A 20,529-nucleotide genomic window follows, 5' to 3' on the forward strand; every position below is an offset into this window, starting at 1 on the left:
AGACTCAAGTTCCAGTCCTGCCATTTCCAAGATATGTTAGCTTAAGCAAGTCACCTGACCACTCTAATACTCAATATCAATATGCTTCAAGCTGTTAAATGGCTGCAGTATAATTTGAGGGAGGCCTAGAAGGCAGAGCTGTGACAATATGCATTTGAGAATTTGTATGATAACAGTGATGACAGCCTAGTAGTCAGTTTACCATGTAAACTTCCTAACTCCGGACTCCTCAGAAAAGTCCCAAACTATAACAAGCTGTGCTGTAACACAGAAATCTCTAAAGTACTTTGGGTGTTTTGTCCATGTTTACAGCACCTCTGGCTCTTGGGGTCCTGTTAAAGTGTACCTGTCAGGTTGATCTCCTCCTGCTCCTCTCGATCCAGGGCCCGAAGGGTAGTGAGCACGCCAGTGTTTGGGTCCAGAGAGAAGCTTTCACCAGAAATACCTCCATAAGTCACTTGGCCATTGGCCCCTGAGGAGGGCAGCATGGAGGGCGATCAGGGGGTAAATATACTCTTCATTCCCTCCATCCCTCTCACAATTCATCAGCCCAGTTCTTACCTAGATCAGGGTCGGTTGCTCGCAGAGTTAGCAGAGATGTGCCAGCAGGGCTATTCTCACGCAAGAGAACGCTGTACTCCTGCTGCTCAAATATAGGTGCCTCATCATTGACATCAACGACACTGACAGTCAGGAGCTGAGTGGAGGAGTGTGGGGGGGAGCCGTGATCTGAAGCCACCACAGTCAGAATGTGCTCAGCTCTCTGCTCCCGGTCGAGAGGTCGTACCACAGACAGCGCTCCTAGGTAGGCAGTAAGACAGGTTTGGTAGCAACCTCAACATTCCCTCCACACTAGAACCCTTCTCGTCCTCACTCCCTAGGCACAACTCTCACCAGTGCTGGAGTGTAGCCGGAAGTGGCCATCCCCACCAGCTGCCAGGCGATAGGATACCCGTGCCGCCTCTCCTAGGTCTGGATCCCTGGCTACCACGTGTAGTGCTGTGGGTCCGGGAGGCTGATCCTCTGGTAGGCGCACACGTGAGGGTGAAGCGAAGACTGGAGCGTTGTCATTTTCATCTGTGACAAAGACGCGCGCAGAAACGCGCGCTGCTCGGCGGCGGCTGGAGTTGGTTGGCCGGTCGGTGGCCTCTACCAGCAGTAGCATCGCAGGTGTGGTCTCCCGATCCAGGCCGAGCGGAGCGCTGAGCGCTCCGGTGCGCGCATCCAGGCGAAGAGGCGGCACTGGCGGCTCCTGGCGTAGCAGGCGGTAGCGCACTTCGCTGTTGGGGCCCGGGCCGTCGGCGTCGGATGCGCGGAACGTGTACAGCGCCGCCCCGGGCTCTGGGTTCTCCGGCAGCGCCAAAGCCAAAGGATCGCGGGCAAAGACGGGGGCGTGTTCGTTCTCGTCCTGCACACGCACCTGAACTCTCAGCAGCCGCGCGCCCGCGCCTCCCGGCCCCTCCGCGCGCACCGTGAGCGCACGCCAAGCTGGGCCAGCCTCGAAGTCCAAAGGCCGCGCCAGGTACAAACGTCCCGAGGCTGCGTCCAACGCGAACGTGCCCTCAGGGTCGGCGCCGCCTACCAGTGTGTAGGTGAGTGCGCCTACACCAGCAGACTCTGAGGGCGCTACTGAGCCCAACAGGGATCCCGGCAGAAGCCCCTCAGCCGCCGTCACCGTCAGCACCACAGGCACTGGCACTGTTGGGTCAGGCTCTGCAAGATCCGGGGGCGGCTCGGCAACACGAACAGAGGAAAGCACCTGTTGTGTAACAGAGGGGAGATGGAATCAGAAGGGCTCATATTAAAGAAAGTCTGCACTGGCTCCTTGGTAGTAGGTTAGGATGGTTAGAATAGCTTTACAAGAGGGCCCAAGGACCCCCAAGAAGCCAGAACTACCGAAGAGGGGCCCACAGAGCAGGTATGGGGAAGCCGGTAGACAGTAGGGAAGGGCAGCCATACCTGCACAAGCAGTTGGAGGCTGGCACTCCGAGGAGGGCTGCCTTGGTCATGAGCAGTCAACGTTAACACATAGTGGGGCCGTTCTGCTCGGATCAGGGATGCTGCAGTGAGCAGCTCCCCTGAGTGAGGGTGTAGAGAGAAGAGCTCTGAGCCAGGACCTGGAGACAAGGCAGAGCAAGAATGAGGGTTTGGGGCCATGAGCATATGCCATCACTCATCAATTCCCTTTACCCCACCCCACCCCACCCCATACCAGTTAGGGTGTACAAGATGGTCCCATTCTCCCCCTCATCGGGATCCTTGGCCTGCAGAGTTGTTACAAGTGTTCCTGGAGGCACTCGGTCTGGAACCTACAGAGACAAAACTTATTATCTCCTTCCTGTTTTTGAGAAAACTCAGAATCAAGTTCCCCTCACCAGTGTGTAGGCAGAGCCCCTCTTTTGCTCTCATGCCTGTTGCAGGAGGCAATCTCTCTTACCCTACAGTTCTATGGATTATGTGGCTGCAGTATAATCTGAGGGAGGCCTAGAGGGCAGAGCTGTGACGTTATTGAGAATTTGTACAATCACAGTGATGACAACACCCCACTCCCTCTCACACTTCTTCAGGACAGGGTCCTGACACTATACATACCTGTATAGGGAGGCCCCCACCAGCAGCCCCTGAAGCCTGCAGGAAGGTGGGACTGTTGTCATTGAGGTCCAGCACTGCAATGTGCACGGTGCCTGTGGTGCTACGGGGTGGACTCCCCCCATCCTGCACCTGCACCAGGAGCTGGTAGCTGCTCTGCTGCTCTCGGTCCAGAGTTTGGAGTGTGGTCACTTCTCCTGGGAATGCAGGATGGAGATCACATATGAGATAGTGATATGTAGCCTGAGGACTACAGGTAAGACCCTGGGGTTGGGGCATGTGGGAGGGAAGGCCAGGACTAAATTCCAGGCTGACTCCTGGTCTGAATGGCCAAGATCTAGGTTGGGAATTGAGGATCCTTTCTGGGTGTTTATCAGTCTGGGGATGAGGCTGAGGAGTCTCAGAATATGAGTCCCAGTGCTTACCAGTCTGGGGGTGGATACGGAAGGCCTTGCTGTCCTCTGACAGCTGTCGCAGGCTGTAGGTCAGACGTCCATTAGGTCCGGAGTCTCGGTCAGTGGCAAAAACCCGGCCCACACTGGTCCCTGGGGACTGGTTCTCAGCCACAGCCAGGAAGGTGGGCTCTTCAGACAAGCGGGGACTGTGATCATTCTGGTTGAGTATGCTGACCCTCACGGTGGCTGTGCCTGTCTGTTGCCCCAGCTCAGCTTTGGATCCAGATACTGCCATTACCTTCAGTGTGTATAACTCCTGGGTTTCAGGGTCCAGTGCTGCCCGTACCCACAGCCACCCACTCTGTGGCTCCAGGCCAAAGGGACTACTTGTTCCATCTGCTGCAAGGTGATAGGTGATAGGGCTCCCATCTGGTGCCTGAGCCTGCACTTGCAAGACCTGTGTTCCAGGGGCGGTGCCAGAGGGCAGGTCCACACGGTAGACAGAGCTGTCAAATCGGGGAGCCACACCACGGGTCCCCAAGTCCTGTACGACCACCCTAAGTCGAAAGTGGCTATTGCGTGGTGGGGAGCCCCCATCCCGGGCCTCTAGTTCCAGCTCATGGGCTGGCCCCCCTGGGGGCCCCAGAGGTCCTATAAGCCGTACATGACCTGTGGTAGGGTCCACGGTGAAGGCCCCATCACCTCCAGCAAGCAAGGTAAAGGTGACTCTACTGTTAACACCTGAATCAGGATCCAGAGCCCGCAGGGTATAGATTGGAGTCCCTAGGGCAGTGTTTGGTGGCAGCAAAACCGTGTCTTCAGGTGTAGGAAAGGCAGGGGAGTTGTCATTCACATCATCCAGTAGTACCCGTACCCGAGCTACTGTGAAAGCTGGGGGCACTCCACTACCTGCTCGTACTTCCAACTCCAACACTGGTCCCAGAAGCTCCCGGTCCAGAGGGCGAAGTGTTTGTAACAGCCCTGAGGCCGAATCTAGGGAGAAGAGTCCCTGGGGATCCCCGCCTGATAAGGCAAGGGTCACAGGCCCCAAGCGACCTAAGGAGGAGGAGAGAAGGGTCAGGAAAGAGGTCAGGGGGGCACCTGTTGAGTCAGCTCCCAGACTCTGATCCCAAGAAGAGTTGAGTGGTACCCACACGTATATTTTTCAAAGTATTAAGAAGAGAGGCAGGCACTGGCAGAGAAGTTGATTGGCACTAAGGTGGTATTCATGTTCCATAGTGTTTATTATTGGGGCTATCTATAGTATGATACTGTAGGGCACCTTGAGATGGTGTTAGAGGGCTATACTGGGATATCTGAATATGGCACCAAGTGCGTATAATGCTAAATCATACCTGGTGGGTTGTGTGCCTGGACTATGCCCACACTGGTGCCTGGTGCCACATCCTCTGGCACAGAAAAAACATACTGTAGTTGCTCAAATATTGGTGGTGTGGGGGTTCCAGGCACAATGCTGATGTTGACTCGGGCACTGGGTTCTGCCTGTAGGCCACCTCCATCCTGGGCTCCAATCTCCAGTTGTACCACAGAATTAGCCCGTCTGGCCAAAGGCCAGGCTACTGTCAACAACCCTAAAGAAGGGATAGAATCAGAGATATATAAGGGAAAGAATAGGGAAGTGTTTTGGAAGGGAAAGCAATACAACATTTACTGGGGAGTGGAGCCTGGGGCCAGGTCCTGGTAATGGGAGGATCCTTACCTGAGTGCTCATCCAAGGCAAAAAGTGGGGGGCTATTACCAGCCAAGATGTGATAGGAAAGTCGCCCATGGGGTCCCTGGTCAGGGTCGTGGGCACGCACTCTTAGCACAGCTGTGCCTGGTGTACTCTGAGCACTCAGACTGGCAGCATACTCCCATGGATAAAACTGAGGTGGGTTGTCGTTCTCGTCTGACACAAACACCTTCACATATACCATGGACTTGAGGCCTCCCTGGTGGGACATGCAACCATAGGTCAGGTGGGCCCTGCCTGGCCCTGGTGAGTGCTCTACTCCACTTTCCCTTCCCAAGGTCTGCCTACTCACCCCATCCACAGCCGTCACTGTGAAGTCAAAGCTTGAGGGCCCCTGATCACGGTCCAGGGTCCGGGTTGTGCACACATCACCACTATGGGCATCAATGCGGAACGGGGGAGGCCCAGAGGCCCCAAGTCCAGCACCCAAAGAATAGGAGAGGAGGCCAAATGGGCCGCTGTCAACATCGGTGGCTGTCACCTGAGGAGAGGATAGGGTGAGTGAGGCCCCATGTTTTTGGCCAGAAGAAGGTAAGTGGACCAAAACCTGTTCCCAGCCCAGACCTCACCACTTGGTAGGTTCCTGAGAGTCTCTGGTCACAACTCTTTTGTTAAATGGTCAATATATAACCTTGTTTGATGTGTGTTTCTGTTTAAAGACAATTTATTAACGTTAAACTCACAGCCATTAACACTATAACTATACCTGAATAAACTTTTGTTAAAATTTACTTTTCCAGTTGTAGTTGGACACAATAGCTTTATTCCATTCATTTAGTTTTATGTGGTGCTGAGGATCAAACCCAGGGCTCCACACGTGCTAGGCGAGTGCTCTACCGCTGAGCCACAATCCCAGCCCCTGCCTGAATAAACTTATCTAACACATGCATTTTCTCTGTAAGGCACATCAAAGCTTTCTTATGCCTAGGAATACTAGATAGTACTCCAGCACTATGCCTAGAGAGCATTTGGAATAGCAAACACTCTCTCTCTCTCTCTCTCTCTCTCTCTCATACACACAACCACACACACACAAAAAAAAGTAGCATTAATTAGAAATCAAAAAGTAGATGTGTTTTTGAGGTCTAACTTATACAGGAGCTAAAACAAAAGGCAAAGCATCACTTTTTCAAACTTAGCTGGGTATGTGCATATTGGGTGACTCAAATTTTTCATTGTTCTGCACATGTCTGAGAATGACTGCAAAAGGGCTCCAAGTATTGATTTTTGGAGTTACAAATATATTTTAGAGAATAAGTGAGTTTGCAAATAACAAGAACCAACTGTACCTACAAAGATAAGTGCTGAGGGCTGGAACCTCAAATTTCACACAGAAATTAATAACCCTCACCAAATGTCCTAATCTCCCTGAACGGAGAACTGACCGACCCATATAATTATTAAGATTGAAATTATGAGTCTAATCTTTATTGAGTTGATCATTACACAATGAGATCTGATGTCACTATAGGGTCTGCTCCATGGATTTATCCGTGTGGCTCATGCACCTTTTGACTATGATAGGGCCAAATACACAATAGGTGCCCTATGTGTATTCGTTGATTGAGAAAATGGACATTCTGATAGACTGCATTGTAACAAAACCTCCTTTCATACTAAGTTTTTTACACTGGGTCCACATTAGGCCCTCAGTAGTGAGTTAGCTGGTGCTGACTGCTGCAGGCTATGACAAAGTGCTCTTTGTGAGTAGAAGGACCTCAGGGTCATGATATGCTGCAAAAGGAAGATGGAGCGTTCCCTTTCTCAGCCAGAAAATGTGCTCAGAGAGAAAGCTGGCCAAGGATTACTGATTGTTGCCCAGGCCTCGAAAGAAGTGATCTGTGCCATTGTTTACTTTCCTGGAGACACTAAGACCCTGCTACAGATGAACCCTGGAAACAGTTCCTACTCTAACTGTGGCTGTGGGCCCGGATATCCCAGGAGACAGACTTCCCCCTGCATCAATCCCTGTGGACAGCAGCACAGCTGTGGCACCATCTTTAGAAGCTGTTAAAGACCTTTGCCCTCTGACTCGCAGCAGGAAGAAAGCAATAAACAGTGGTCAGGGGAAGTTGTCAGGAAGTGACCCCCAAAGGCACAGGGGCATTGACTGGAAATGACCAAGGCAGAAGTGAATTTCCTGACCTGTACAGCTCCTGCTTGGAGGTTTCACAGCAAACACAATCTCCTTTTTCAGTGGGTTCTCAGCTCAGCTTCTCAGTCCAACCTTGGTCAGCTCTCTCTCCCATGCTGCCCCAATTGCTGTAATAAACCTCACTCCTCTCCTCTGTCTCCACCCAATCCCTGGCTCTTTACCAGATGCACTATTTAAAGAAGAAAGACCCTTATATGTGAACTCTCTCAAATTCCTACTAGATTCTTAACTCACTGCATCTGTCCATCCTGAACTCCTTTCTAGGTGCATTTCCTACTTTGATTTCTGGACACTATATTCTCCTCCTCCTTTTCTCAGTGTTTCACCATCCTCCATTCCTTCTTCATCTCCTCTTACTCTGCTTGCTGTCATATACTGATGCTCCCTGAAATTGCTCCTTGGCCTTTTCTCATCCTACATACTCTCTTCAGTTTTCTCTTTCACTTGCCTGGCTTCAGTCATCATCGATCCTTTCTCTCTGGTCTGGACAACTACCCTAAACTGCAAATGTGTGTATCCAGATGCCTGTTCAACATCTCCACTTGGATGTCCCACAGCCACCTTAAATCCAGCATATCCAAAACTAAACTCGTGATCATTCCAAACCTGCCCTAATGACTCTTCCATCTACACAGTTGCTCAAGCCAGAAATCAGTTTTTCCTTTTTCCTCACCTGGTATATCAATCAGCCAGGGACTCAGTAAGTCCTCATTTCTACTATTTTTCTATTCCTACCCATTGCCATTATCACTGTCCTGATTAGGCCTAAGTCAACACTCCCTGGACTATTGTAATTCCCTTCTCATAGGTGCCCTACCCTCCAACCTCTACTCTATAACAGAGTTTCTCAATGTTGGTACTACTACTGACATTTTAAACCAGATGATTTTTTATTGTTGGGGATGTTGTGTGCATTATTGGATGGTTACAGCATCCTATCCCCCACACGCCAGTAACATCCCACCAGCTATGACAATCTCTGTCTCTAGACATCGCCAAATATCTCTTCTGAGGGCAAAATTACCCAAAGTCATGAACAACTGACTACCATTTGAGAAAACAAATCTGATTATTTCACTCCTGTACTAAAAAATCTTCAATGTTTCCTTTAGAAAAAGCCAACATTGCTTGGTTTGGCTGCTCATTGTCTGACCTACCCGCACAATCTCATTTTTGCACTCTTCCATCTCATATCTTAAACTCCAGAGATACTGAACCACTTGTAGCCCCTTGAACAAGTCAGACTCTCCCACTTCTATGTGTATGTCACCTAGGTTGGAACCTTTCCCCTGTCTGGTCCCCTCATAAACTCCTATTCATTCTTCAGGTCTTCATTTAAGGGTTCTTTTCCTTGGGAAACACTCATACTGCCTATATCCCCACCATGGAGGTTTTCTTATTGTAACAATCTATTTCTTTGCAAATGAATCTCTGCTCTAGACTACAATCTATGTGAGATGAGGGTTGATTTGTTCATTACTGTACACTGCATTTCTAGTACAGTGATTGGCATATGGTACAGATTCTATAAATGTATATTGAATAAGTCAAACGTCAAGACCTTGTATAGTTATAAACCCCCAATAGTCATTTGTACCTCTTCTTCATGGTTACTAATAGTAAAAACTCTGGGAAACCATCTGGAGAGTTGCCCTTTTGCTTTAGGAACTAATGGTGAGAGAATACGTTTGGAAGCAATAACCCATTGGTCCTGGCCAAGAGGAAGAGTAAACACATGGGAGAGTGGGTGGTGGGAGCCAGACAGCAGCAGGCAGGCAAATATCCAGTCTGGCTGGATGCCAAAGGGTCAGCCAGGTCCAGGCACTAGCCTGGAAGTCTAGGCCAAAAGCAGCCACTGAGGAGATACTCAGAGGTCCAGCAGACTTTAAGCACAAGTCTTTTAAGAGGAATATTCTCTTCTCCAGCTATACTTAAGATGCAGCCAAAGCAATATTTCCAAAAGACATTAGATTTATTCAGAGCCCCTCATTGGTTTCCTGTGAGTCCTAAGCCAAAGATGGCAATCTGGCCCCATCTACTATTTTGTTTCATTTCAACCCAGTTCTTTCTCATCAGTACAGTCAAGGACAACCTGTTAAGTCTCAACATGTCATGATGTTTATTCATCAGTCCTTTTTTTCTGTAGGATTGGCATCTCTGTCCATATACCCCACATTATCTATTTGGCAAAATCTCATTAGTTCTTCAAAGCCCTGCCTCTGGGCTTCCACAGCACATCATATACCATCTGCTACAACACTAGCTGGTGGTCTATCTCCCTGTCTAGATAGAACCTGCCTAGGACCTGTTTTCTGGATCCAACACAGTGCTAGGTTTGTAGTGCCAAGGAATGATTTATCACTCGCCCACTGATCCATTAAAAGTCAGTTATTTAAAATGAATAAATAAGTGTGTGTGTGTGTGTGTGTGTGTGTGTGTGTGACCATGACCGTTCCATCTCAAGGAAGTTCAGTGACTTCCTTTGCTTTCCAAGTAAGGACCTAGTGACTCACAGTGTGGTATCCAAGGATTTCTGTATTGTGGCCTCAGACTGCCTCTCAAGGTTCATGTTCCTTCTGTGTCTTCCAGGCCTGACTTAATGCCAGCCTGTGCTTCCTTCAGTCTGTCCAGGTCTCTTGTCTCTTCCCCAGAGAGGCCTTCCTGCTCTGGACATCAGGATCTCACTAGATAGTTCTTGCTACCTCTCATCCTCATCTCTGAGCCCACGTGTCCCATAAAGGCACAGTTCCATAGGCAGGGACAGAGATTTCTTCCAGCATAGCCCAGCACTGGACTAGGCATGAAGGGCTTCATAAATGCTGGCAACTCCCTGAGGAGACAGGAACTACAGAATCTCCATCTCAGCCCTTCAGAACAGCTTTGAGATTATTTCTTTTACTTCTTGACCCTGCAAGAAACTTTTCCTTTAGATATAATCTACATTCCTTCAACTACCAAATTACTAGCCTGAGCTTTTGCAACTTACTTTCTTATCTTCTCAACAATCCCTCACCCTTAGCACAGGCTCTGGAGCTCAAAGGATAGGATTGAACCCTCTGACATAAGTCATCACCAACATATGCACCTGCAAAGCTTGGTTCCTACTCTGAGGTCCTCTATGTTGCTCAGATCCCCCCTGCCCACAGTACAGTGTTCAGGGCCTACCTACCTGCAGGAAACAGGTTCCAGGCTGGGTACCCTCAGGCAGTGAGGCATTATAGAAAGTCCTTTGGAACTGGGGCTCATTATCATTCACATCTTGCAGGGACACACTAACTGTGGCAGAAGAAGCTAGAGGGGGCAGGCCCCCATCTGTGGCTACCACAATCAGCTCTGGCTGAGGTTCCGACTCATAGTCCAGGGAGGCAGTTGTGGTGATGATGCCTGAGGTGGGATCAATGGAGAACCAGTGGGTGTGAGCCCCAGGAACCAGACTGTAGGTGACCTGACCATTGGTGCCTTGATCAGGATCCCGGGCCGTCACCCGCACTACGAAGCTACCAGGTAGTGCAACCTCAGGCAATGGCTCAGGCTTGTAGAGCTGGCGGTCGAAGGCAGGTGCATTGTCGTTGACATCAGTGACATGTAGCACAAAGGCAGCTTCAGCCCGCAGTGGGGGTGAGCCCGAGTCTGTGGCTGTAACTCGCAAGTTATAGGCATCCCTTTCTTCTCGGTCCAGCCGCCGAGCCACACATACCAGATAGATGACACTGTCTTGGGTACTTAGAGCAAAGTGGCCCTCTCCACCCTCCAGGGACACGTTGACATGGGCAAAGTCACCATCATCAGGATCTGACACAGAAATGCGAGCAACAAGCTGTCCAGGTGGGGCAGCCTCAGACACTCGGGGAGAGCCATCTGCACTTAGAAAGATGACAGTCATGGAGGGTTGATTATCATTGGCATCTCGCACATGCACAGTCACAAAGGCTGAGCCCAGTTCTGGGTGAGCCCCACCATCCCGTGCCTGCACCACCAGTTCATGGACCCGCCGCTGCTCAAAGTCCAGCGGTCGCTCCAGCCGCAGCAATCCTGTGTGTGCGTCGATGGAGAAGGGTCCATCACCTTCACTCTGCCTTCGGTTGATCTCATAAGTCACAGCCCCATTGGCACCAGCATCAGCATCAGAAGCAAATACCTGCAAGACAGGACTGCCAGGGGCCAGGCTCTCTGAAACCACAGCATGGTAGCGGCTCTGATTGAAAGCTGGAGCATGGTCATTGATGTCCAATAGTGTTATGTCAAGCAGGGCCTGGGCCCTCCGGGGTGGTGAACCACCATCGTAGGCCTCTAGCTGCAACATATAGTGTGAGCGGTTCTCTCGGTCCAGCTCCCCAGTAATTACTAGCTCAGGCACGGGAGCGCCATCTGGACCAGGGCGTGTCTCCAGTCGGAAGGTCTCTCCAGCCCCATCACCAGATAGTGCATAGCCCTGGGTTCCCAGGCGGCCAGCATCAGCATCACGGGCAGGCTCCAGAGGGTACCTGGTGCCAAGAGCTGTATGTTCAGGTATCTGCAGAGCAGCCCGAGCCTGTGGGAAGGCTGGAGCATGATCATTGATGTCAGCCACTCGTACTGTAACTTCTACAGTGGCACCGTCAGGAGTGACTGCAGTGAAGCGGTAGCGGTCCCGCCGCTCACGGTCTAAGACACGAGCTGTACGGACGACCCCACTGTGTTCATCTATAGCCAGGTCAGTTCCCACACCACTGCCCTCCTGGGCAGAGATGAAGAACATGGGAGGAGCTGCTGTGCCTGCTGGAAGCCCTGCACTGATGTCCCCAATCAGTGTGCCTGCTGGCTGTTCCTCATCAATCTGCAGGTCCAGGCTCCCAGCCTGACCCCAGGTGCCTGGCACACCACTTCCCAACAACAGCAGCAACAGTGGTAGGAGGAGGAGGGGCCTGGGACTCTTCATGCCAGGGCAGGAGGGCACAATGCCCAGTTCCTTCTGCATGACAGGGGCAGTCCAGCTGTGCCTGAGGCTCCTGCTCCAGGCCAGATTCTGGGCCCAGCTTGATCTCAGGTCGAACTTACGCCCTCAGGCTCCCTGACTGAGGAGAAGAACAAAACAAAAATGGTCATTAGAGAAGGAATCAACAGTCCAGAGAGATTGGGATGTGGGTCATTTTGGTCATACCAAAATGCAGACATTTCTCCAGCAGGACTCTCATGCTGCCACATACCCATCTCCAGTCCCAGGAACCTGTGCTTTGGGATTCCTCAAGGTCTCTCCAGTCTTTGCCCTCACAAGTCTTCATCCTACCTTGAGCCCTCTCAGATTACTCTGCTTCCTATTTTTCAGGTCTGATGCCCACAAACTCTCTTCTATCTCTAGACTTAAAAATTTAGTCAATCCTGTCTTATTTTCTGTCATCCAGAACTAATACCTTTTTCAGGCTCAATAACCATGTAGTTGGTAGCCCTGCCTGAATTGTCAACCTTTTCCTCTCTGCTAGAATCTTCTACCAGTATTTAGGTATGCTCTAGTCTTAGCCCTGCTTCCCTCTCTATTCAACAAGACATTGAGCACCTCCTACATGGAGGCACTGGTAACACCACAGTGAATAAAGGAAACAGGCCTTGACTTCATGAAGCTACAGGTCAGGAGTTAGGCAAGTAGTTATAAATATGACCAAGGCTGTGAAGGAGAAGTACAGGAATCAGGAGAACATGTAAAGAGCTTAACACAGGGAGTCAGCATGAGATTTTCTGAGGAAGTGACATTCAAGTTTAGAGATAAATAGTGAGTAGATGTTGGTGCTAGTTATGTAATGTTGGGCAGAGGTGGAGGGATATCAGAAGGAAAGCATTCTGAGAGAGTGAACAAGATTTAGAAAGGGTAAGAGTATTGGGGGTGGGTTGGTAGGTGATGCACATAAGGTATAGAGCTAGGGACTTCGAGTATGAAACAAGGCAGGACTCAGAAGCTTACTAAAGATTTTAACATGATCCTAATTGCAAATGGAAGCCACTAAAGTATTAAAGAAGTGCCATGATATGACTTACATTGTCTGAGCATCTTTATCACTGCCCTTTGGAAAACAATGGCATTCAGATAAGATGGTGAGGTACCTGTAGGAGTCTAGGGGATGATATTGCTTTGACAGTGACTTGGATGAGTGTTAGAAATGAAAGTGGTAAGAAGTGGATATGATATATGAGGGGGATTAGAAGGTAGAGGAGACAGGCAGGGTTTAATGACTGCTTGGAAGCAGGCAGTGAAGAGTGAGCCTCTTTTCTGGCCTTAACTATCAGATGGACAAAGAGTTAATTGGTCAGAGAGAGAGAAAGGAAGAAAGAAAGGGAGGGAGGAAGGGAGGGATGAATAGCCAGCCCAAGAGGAGTGTGCCTTGGCTCTAAGGAGAAACAGGTTTCAAATGCTGCTAAATTTCAAGAAAGAGGCCTAAAGACCCAGAAGAGGCATTTGGTGACTAGTAAGAGTGGAATCAGTGGAGAGATGGAAACAGAGGCTGAAAGAAAGCAGCTGCAGGAAGAAACAGAGACATTTGGAAGCCACTGCCCTTTATGAAAGATGGTTTCATTTCCCCCATTTTCTCCCTTTTCACACCTCCTGCTGCATGCAGTGAGGCATCCTCTCTTGTGACATTGGTATCACTAAGCTTCCACCCATTTCCATGTTCTACATCCAATGGTCATTTTTAAATCTTCTTGCTGGATCATTCTGGAACACCTCTTGGCTTCATACTGTAATACCCCACCCTCTGCCTTGCTTCCACATGCTTCCCTGTCCACTACGCAGTCTCCCTCACAAGTTCATCCTCTGCCCACCCCTTCACCTTTGAGGCTCTTCAGGTTTCTCTCTTCCCATTCTCTGCACTCTGCCTGGGTGATCTTATTTACTCTCATGCCTCGGTTAAAATGTATCAACCACTTTTTATGTGCCATCTATTTGCCAATGACTTTCCAATCTCCATCTCCAGCTCTGGCGAGCTCTGGAGACCCATGTCTAGCAAAATACCGGACTTCAGGGGCTGGGGATGTGGCTCAAGTGGTAGCGCGCTCGCCTGGCATGCGTGCGGCCCGGGTTCGATCCTCAGCACCACATACCAACAAAGATGTTGTGTCCGCCGAGAACTAAAAAATAAATATTAAAAATTCTCTCTCTCTCTCTCTCTCTCTCTCTCTCTCTCTCTCTCTCTCTCTCTCTGTCTCTCCCTCCCCCCTCTCTCATTCTCTCTTTAAAAAAAAAAAAAAAAAAAAAAAAACCGGACTTCACAACATATTCCCAAACTTCACCTCAAACTGATTTTCCTCCTCCCTTCCCTTTCCTATGAACAACAGTTGTCCAGGTGGACACCATCCACATGTCCAAGCCAGAAATCTGGAAGCTGTCTTTGCTTTCTTGCTTTTCTTCAATCTGATTTCCATTTTGTCATTAAAACCTGGCCATTTTAACTAAACATGTCTCAGTTTTGACCTTTCCTCCCTTTCCACAATGCTGCTCTTCCAAGCCAACCATTGTCATCTTATTGCATTCCTACAACAACTCCTTATTGGTCCCCTTGCCTCCTGGCTCAGACCCTCTGATATCTCCACCAGGCCAGAGAGCCACACAACTCTTACCAAACCACTCCTGGTTAAAGGTTCTCAATACTTCCCCATTACTCACAGCAGAAAACTGCTTCTCCACAGAAAAAGAAATGCAGACATACACAGATACAAACTTGTGCCTGAAGTTTCAAAGGATTCATAGATACTAGGTATAGAACTTCTGATTTCAACATAAAATCCAACCTCTTAGTGTGTCTTTGCAATCTGAGCCCTGTCAACCTCTCTTATGTTTCCTACCTTTATCTTCCCCACCATGCCTTGCATTCTAAGACTAAATGTCGCATGCTCCTTCCTAACTCCTCCTTGCCTTGTACGTGGTATGATCTCATCCTGAGATAGCTTCTAAAAATCCTCTCCATGTGGCCATCTCCTATTTGAATTTCAAGACCCAGTTTAAATGTCGTGTCTTCTATGAGTTGTTCTCTGACATACCCCCTCTGCCATCCCAAGCAGAGCCCATTGTGCTTTGCTGGGCTCCCACTGCTTTTGCAACACATCAGCAATAAACTGCACTGCAGCCCTGATGTATTCATGAGCCTCCTGTACAGGACTGGAGGCTCCTTGAGGGTAGTAGCAGGTGTTAGCTGGTTTCTGCTTCTCTGGCATTTAGTAGAGCAATAGCATGAGCAGACAATCAGTGCTGAATCAGTGGTTGGAGCTTCATGCTTCTACATCACCACACTCACATACTAACCACTCAGAAAGAAATGTCCACAGTTATGCCAACTCAGATGACATACACACAACTAGGTAAGCCCACGACCCTGAGACATTTTGGTCAATATGTAGCTACAGAAGTTTGTCCTTGAGTCTTTATAAATTTGTTCTGCTCTAGGACTTCCTGTCCTCTGAAGGGAAGTGCGTTTCTGACCTCCACTTAAGCTTCGAACTTTCATCTCTCCCATCTGTGCAAGGCCACTAAAAAAGCAGGGGCTTTGGAGTTTGGGCTGGATTTGAGTCCAGTATTAGTGTTATTTTCCTTATCTGTAAAACACTTGAATCTAAGTCCAGAGATAGGATTAGGGGTCAAGGGTTGAAGGTTAGTCCTATTCATTTAATCAGTCAATGGAGAGAAAGCAGTAGTGGTTTGGGGGAAGAGAAGGTAATGGACAATGAGGTCAATGTATATATCACTCTTTGTATTATAACTATTTCTCTCCCTATCCAGACAATGAGCTGTTTAAGGGCCAAGGGTATCTTAGTCACTTTTATGTGTAGCATGAAGCATAGCACATAGTTCATAGTCAATACATTTTCTAGAAGAAAGGATGTATCAATAGTATGAGATTAAAGCTCAGATGAATGATCAGCTTTGAAGAGGAAGGATTCAGGCCCAGGCAGATGTTCTGTGTGAAAGCAGCCCGTTCTCCCAAACTCTGCAGATCTCCATGCTCTCTTCATTACCCAACCTGGGTCCCTGTTCATTATAAACTCCCCCCAGTGCACTCCTACACACAAAGGCACATGCTCAAAGTCACAGACCCACACACTGCCAGACACAGATGAAAGACTTACACAGATGCATTTTCACACACAGCCACGGCACATACACAGACACCCTCCTCACGTGTTCAGAAGCCCATTTTCACACACAGACTGCCTGTTCATTTACACGAAGCCCCCCCAGCAATATATGCAGGCATACGTATGCACACAAATGAAGACACTTTCTCATGGACCTCACATGGAGAGGCACATTTGCACCCTTGGAAATCCCCCCTATATAAAGAGGCACATGCACATACCATGGGCAAGCCTGCTGTCATGTATGTACAGACTGACAAGGCAGGCACACGCGCACACGCCTGCGGACCCACCCACAGGCAGGCGTGCTCTCACACATGCTGCCGGGGCACTCGTGGTCAGCTCTGCGGCTGCAGCTGTGACCTCTAGGTCCCTGGGGCCTCTGTCTGGACTATGCCTCATCACTTCCTGCTCCACAGCTTCCAGTTCCAAACTCGAACTCCAGACTCTCTCCCGAGACCATCTCATCCTCTCTCCTGCCTGTTCTCAGCACCATCTCTCCCATCTGTACAGTGTTTCTCACTGCCTCTTCCCTAAGACTTCTCTCCCTCCCCATTCTTTTCTCTTCCTCTCCACATCTGTCCTATCCTGTCTCAGGGCTGGCCTAACCTGTCCATCTTGTCTTGTCACCCAATCTGTTACATCTTTTCTCTTACTCATTTCTGCCTTACTATATGCCCTTGTTCTGTTCTCAGTCCTGTTGGTCCTCTGACTCTATCCTACTCTCCCCCTCTATCCCCACATCTGGGCCTCTGGAAACACAGCTGGTTCTCATTAGGAGGGGGAGGGGCAAGACTGTTCATTGGGGCCTGAAACGTGATGTCAATTCACCCTTCCTAGCTAACAGAGCCTCCCTGCAAACCCCATCCCTGGCCTGTGTGTCTGTAGGACCTGGGAGAACAGGGAACATGGGAGAGGAAAGAGAGGTGGGCTGGGGGGAGGAGCAGGGGACCACAGGGAGGGCGTGCTCTCCAGGAGGAAGCATAGGAGTGGCTAAGGTAGAGAAAGGAAAGCAGGCTGGGGGAGCTGGCACAGCTTAGGCCTCCTCCCTCAACTTCCTGTTCTAGGGCCAGCAAGGGGCAGGACCAGAGGACAACAGGGGTGGTGGTGGGGGCTGTGAAAGGCAGAGGAGCTAGAAATGGAGGAAGAAGAGGGTAGCCCCAGTGAGCAAAGGGAGGTGGGGATACAGAGCTGGACATAAAGAAAATGGAAAGAGAAGCAAGAGTTCGGGGTGGGAGGGTGAGAGGTAGCAAGACTGAGGGAGAGTGAATATGCACTGCAGAGGAAAGAGTGAGCAGAGACAAGAACAGCCAAAGGTTTGGAGAGGGGCGGGGGCAGGAGCACAGTTAGAAGAAGGGGAGGGGGAGAGAGGAGGTTGTGGGAGGAGAAAGACGACTAGCTTCCCTGGATATCCCTGGGACAGTGGCCAGGGCAGTGCCAGGGCCTGCCTCTGTCTTTTTTTTTTTTTTTTTTTTAAAGAGAGTGAGACAGGGAGAGAGAGAGAATTTTAATATTTATTTATTTATTTTTTAGTGTTCAGCGGACACAACATCTTTGTTTGTATGTGGTGCTGAGGATCGAACCCGGGCCGCACGCATGCCAGGCGAGCGCGCTACCACTTGAGCCACATCCCCAGCCCCTGCCTCTGTCTCTCTTGAGGACAGGTCTCAGAAGGCACTCTAGGGAGAGACTAAGGATAGACCTGAGTAGCAGAGTTGTTTTTTTCTGAGCTTTTACAGCATACTGGGCCCCATGCCAGGCAATTCACAGACAGTATCTCATTTAATCATCATAACAACCCTGTGAGAAAGGAATTCCAGCTTCCATTTTCCAGTGAGGAAATTGAGGCTTAGAATGAAACAATTTTCCTGAGTTAATGCACCCTTAATTTGCTCCCAGGACTATGCTTTCATGTTGTCTGAGATTTAGGGAGAAGGAAAAAGATGGAGAGGAAGAAATTATGGAGTGGGTGAAGGGAGGGTCCTAGGAAGATACTGGAGGCCTGAAGAAGGAAGAGAATCTGAAGCAAGAGAAAGACCAAGGGTGCAGCTAACCTGTAATAGTCCAGGTTATCAGTCGTGACTCTTAGAAGACACAAAGAGGTGAGGAGGTGAAGTGGATGAGGGCTCTTGGGCTCTAGACTCCAGACTGCCTCCCAAAGTCCCAGTGTGGATATCACTGTGGTGCCACTAGGATACTGAAGAGAAGAAGTCATTTTGAGGGGTGCCTGTTGGAATCCTCTCATGGACATGTCCCAGACAGTTGGATTTGCAGGCCCAGAGCTTAAGAAAGAGGCCTGGTTTGGAGATATTTGGACAAAAAAGAGGGTAACTGAAAGCCATGGGTATGGAGACCCCTATCAGATAGGATGTATAGCATGAGAAAAGAATCTAGTTCAAAACCCTGGGAAACAGGCACACAGAAGAGGCAGTAGAGGAGACCTTTATTCTTCCTGGAGGCAGCATCACAGAAGTGAAGGATGAATCATTTGAAAAAGGAAGGAGAGATTGATCGTTTCCAATGCTGCTGAGAGTCTAAGTAAGATGGGGGCTGAGAAGGGGTCACTGAACTAATAGTAAGGAAGTCACTGGTGATGCTGGAGAGAATCATGTCAGGAGAGTGGTGAGAGTGCAGGGTTCCTGCAGTGGGAAATGGGAGAACATATTGACTCAGATCTGGGCAGAGACCAAATTAGATTCAGCATAGATTCATTCACCAATACACATTTACTGCTTTCCTAATATAGGGAGACAATGTACCATAACAAGGTAGGACAGGATTGTGATTAAAACACTAATCATTGGATTTGACTCCCAGCTTCACACTTACTGACCCTGTGACCCTGGACAAGCCATTTAATTTCTCAGTGCATTCATCTCCTCATTTATAAAATGGGTATGATAATAATACCTACTATTTCATACTCAGTAGTTAGAACAGTGACTGGCACACAACAGTAAATATGCAAGCTTGAGCTACTACTACAGTGGTTGAGAAGACAGGCTCTGCTGTCAGACTTGAGTTCAAATCCTGACTTGGACACTTACAGCATTTCCCTGAATAAGTTATTTACCTTCCTAAACCTTCATTTCCTATTCTGTAATACAGGGATTAAAGTGCTGACCTTACATAGCTGATATGAGAATTAAATTAGACAATTCTCACAAAACACTTAGCACAATATCTGACACATAGGGAAGCCTCAATAAATGTTAGCTGCTACTGTTTTGCAACACACATACCACAATAATACTGGGTAAGTGTTACTTGATGATTAGGAAACTGAAGCCGAAAGAAAGCAGTAGAGAGACATTAGAATGCAGCTCTGATGGATTCCAGAGCTAGTGCTTTCTGTTAGACTAAATTACTGGTGGTGAGCTTTGTATGCTCAGACAAAGAGTCATATGGCTGGCTAGGCAACAGAACAGGGAAGGAGAATGATCAACATTTTGCTTGAAAAGAATATATCTAACAGTATGCACAGGATAGGTTAAAGGAAGAGAAGATCAATACTGAGGTAACTGTCAATCCAGATAGAGGATCAGGTAAGCATGGGGTCAGGTGGTCAGAGGAGGGAAAGAACATGGAGGATGCTTGGAGGCCTCTAGGAATGAAAGAAAAATATGGGGAAAGGAAGTGGAGGACCAAAGTCATGTGTGTGAAGTGACTGATAGATTTATTCAACAAATATATACTAAGACTTACCATGTGCTAAAGACTATACCAAGTACAAAATAGAACAGTGACCAGAAAGCTCAAGTATCTGCCTTCATGGTGTTCACAGACAGGGAGATCAAGGTAGGCATAGGCCATGTAGACAGAGGGAACTGGAGGTGGTGGTGATGAGCAGCAAGGGTCTGGTCCCCAAACTGGACCTGGACAATCAGAGTGCAGGCTATAGAGGAGGCCAGTAAGGCCAGAGCTGGAAGGAAAGGTGAAGACATAGCAATCAAAAGATATAAAGGACTCTGCTTCCTGATTACCACCTGAGCTGCTTTCTTCTGCCATGATGTTGTATCCCACCTTGGGCCCAGAGCAGTGAAGTTAGCCATCTAAGACCACTGAATCCTTATCATTCCATTATGAAGACTACATTTCAAAACCTGAAACTTTTATCATTCAGCTGAAAACTTAGTAAAAGGTAGAAATATGCAGAAGACAAACATAAAGAAAGATTGCTTTAAGGAAGAAATACACTGGAGGCAGCAGCAACAACCAGGGGGTGGGTGGACTTTCTGAGATGATGGAAAGGCTCAGTATCTGTTCATAGGGGTATGAGTTACACTGGAATGTTCATTTGTTAAGACTGAGCACTTCAGACTTATCTGCTTTAAAAACTTTACAAGTGAAGAAAGTGGGGAGTGGGTAAGGTAAAGATGAAACAAGGATATATATATTTTGGGTGGTTGAAGCTGGGTAATGACTACATGGGGGCTCATTTTCCCATTACATTTGTTTTGCATATGTTTAAAATCCTCTATAATAAAAATAAATTTAAAATATTGAAAAGGTATAAAGAAGGAAGAATAAATTTGAAG

General features: G+C 48.5%; 1 protein-coding gene across 2 annotated transcripts in view; it reads right to left on the bottom strand.

Annotated features, from left to right (window-relative positions):
• The window catches only part of DCHS1 (dachsous cadherin-related 1), a 34,749-nt gene that overhangs the window by 7,780 nt on the left and 6,440 nt on the right, over nucleotides 1-20,529 (bottom strand). The window contains exons 2-12 of one of the 2 annotated variants that reach the window (XM_081281543.1): nucleotides 10,062-11,942; nucleotides 5,030-5,218; nucleotides 4,705-4,936; nucleotides 4,340-4,576; nucleotides 3,015-4,040; nucleotides 2,593-2,786; nucleotides 2,213-2,309; nucleotides 1,960-2,117; nucleotides 895-1,759; nucleotides 562-801; nucleotides 347-472 (exon numbers count right to left, since the gene is read on the bottom strand). In XM_081281543.1, the coding sequence (XP_081137669.1) occupies nucleotides 347-472; nucleotides 562-801; nucleotides 895-1,759; nucleotides 1,960-2,117; nucleotides 2,213-2,309; nucleotides 2,593-2,786; nucleotides 3,015-4,040; nucleotides 4,340-4,576; nucleotides 4,705-4,936; nucleotides 5,030-5,218; nucleotides 10,062-11,849 (5,152 nt within the window). In that variant the 5' untranslated portion in view covers nucleotides 11,850-11,942. Of the gene's footprint in view, nucleotides 1-346; nucleotides 473-561; nucleotides 802-894; nucleotides 1,760-1,959; nucleotides 2,118-2,212; nucleotides 2,310-2,592; nucleotides 2,787-3,014; nucleotides 4,041-4,339; nucleotides 4,577-4,704; nucleotides 4,937-5,029; nucleotides 5,219-10,061; nucleotides 11,947-20,529 lie in introns of both variants that reach the window. The other variant, XM_081281542.1, reaches the window with a different exon arrangement.

This window comes from Spermophilus citellus (assembly GCF_964194105.1).
Source record: "Spermophilus citellus genome assembly, chromosome: 2".
Classification (NCBI taxonomy): domain Eukaryota; kingdom Metazoa; phylum Chordata; class Mammalia; order Rodentia; family Sciuridae; genus Spermophilus; species Spermophilus citellus.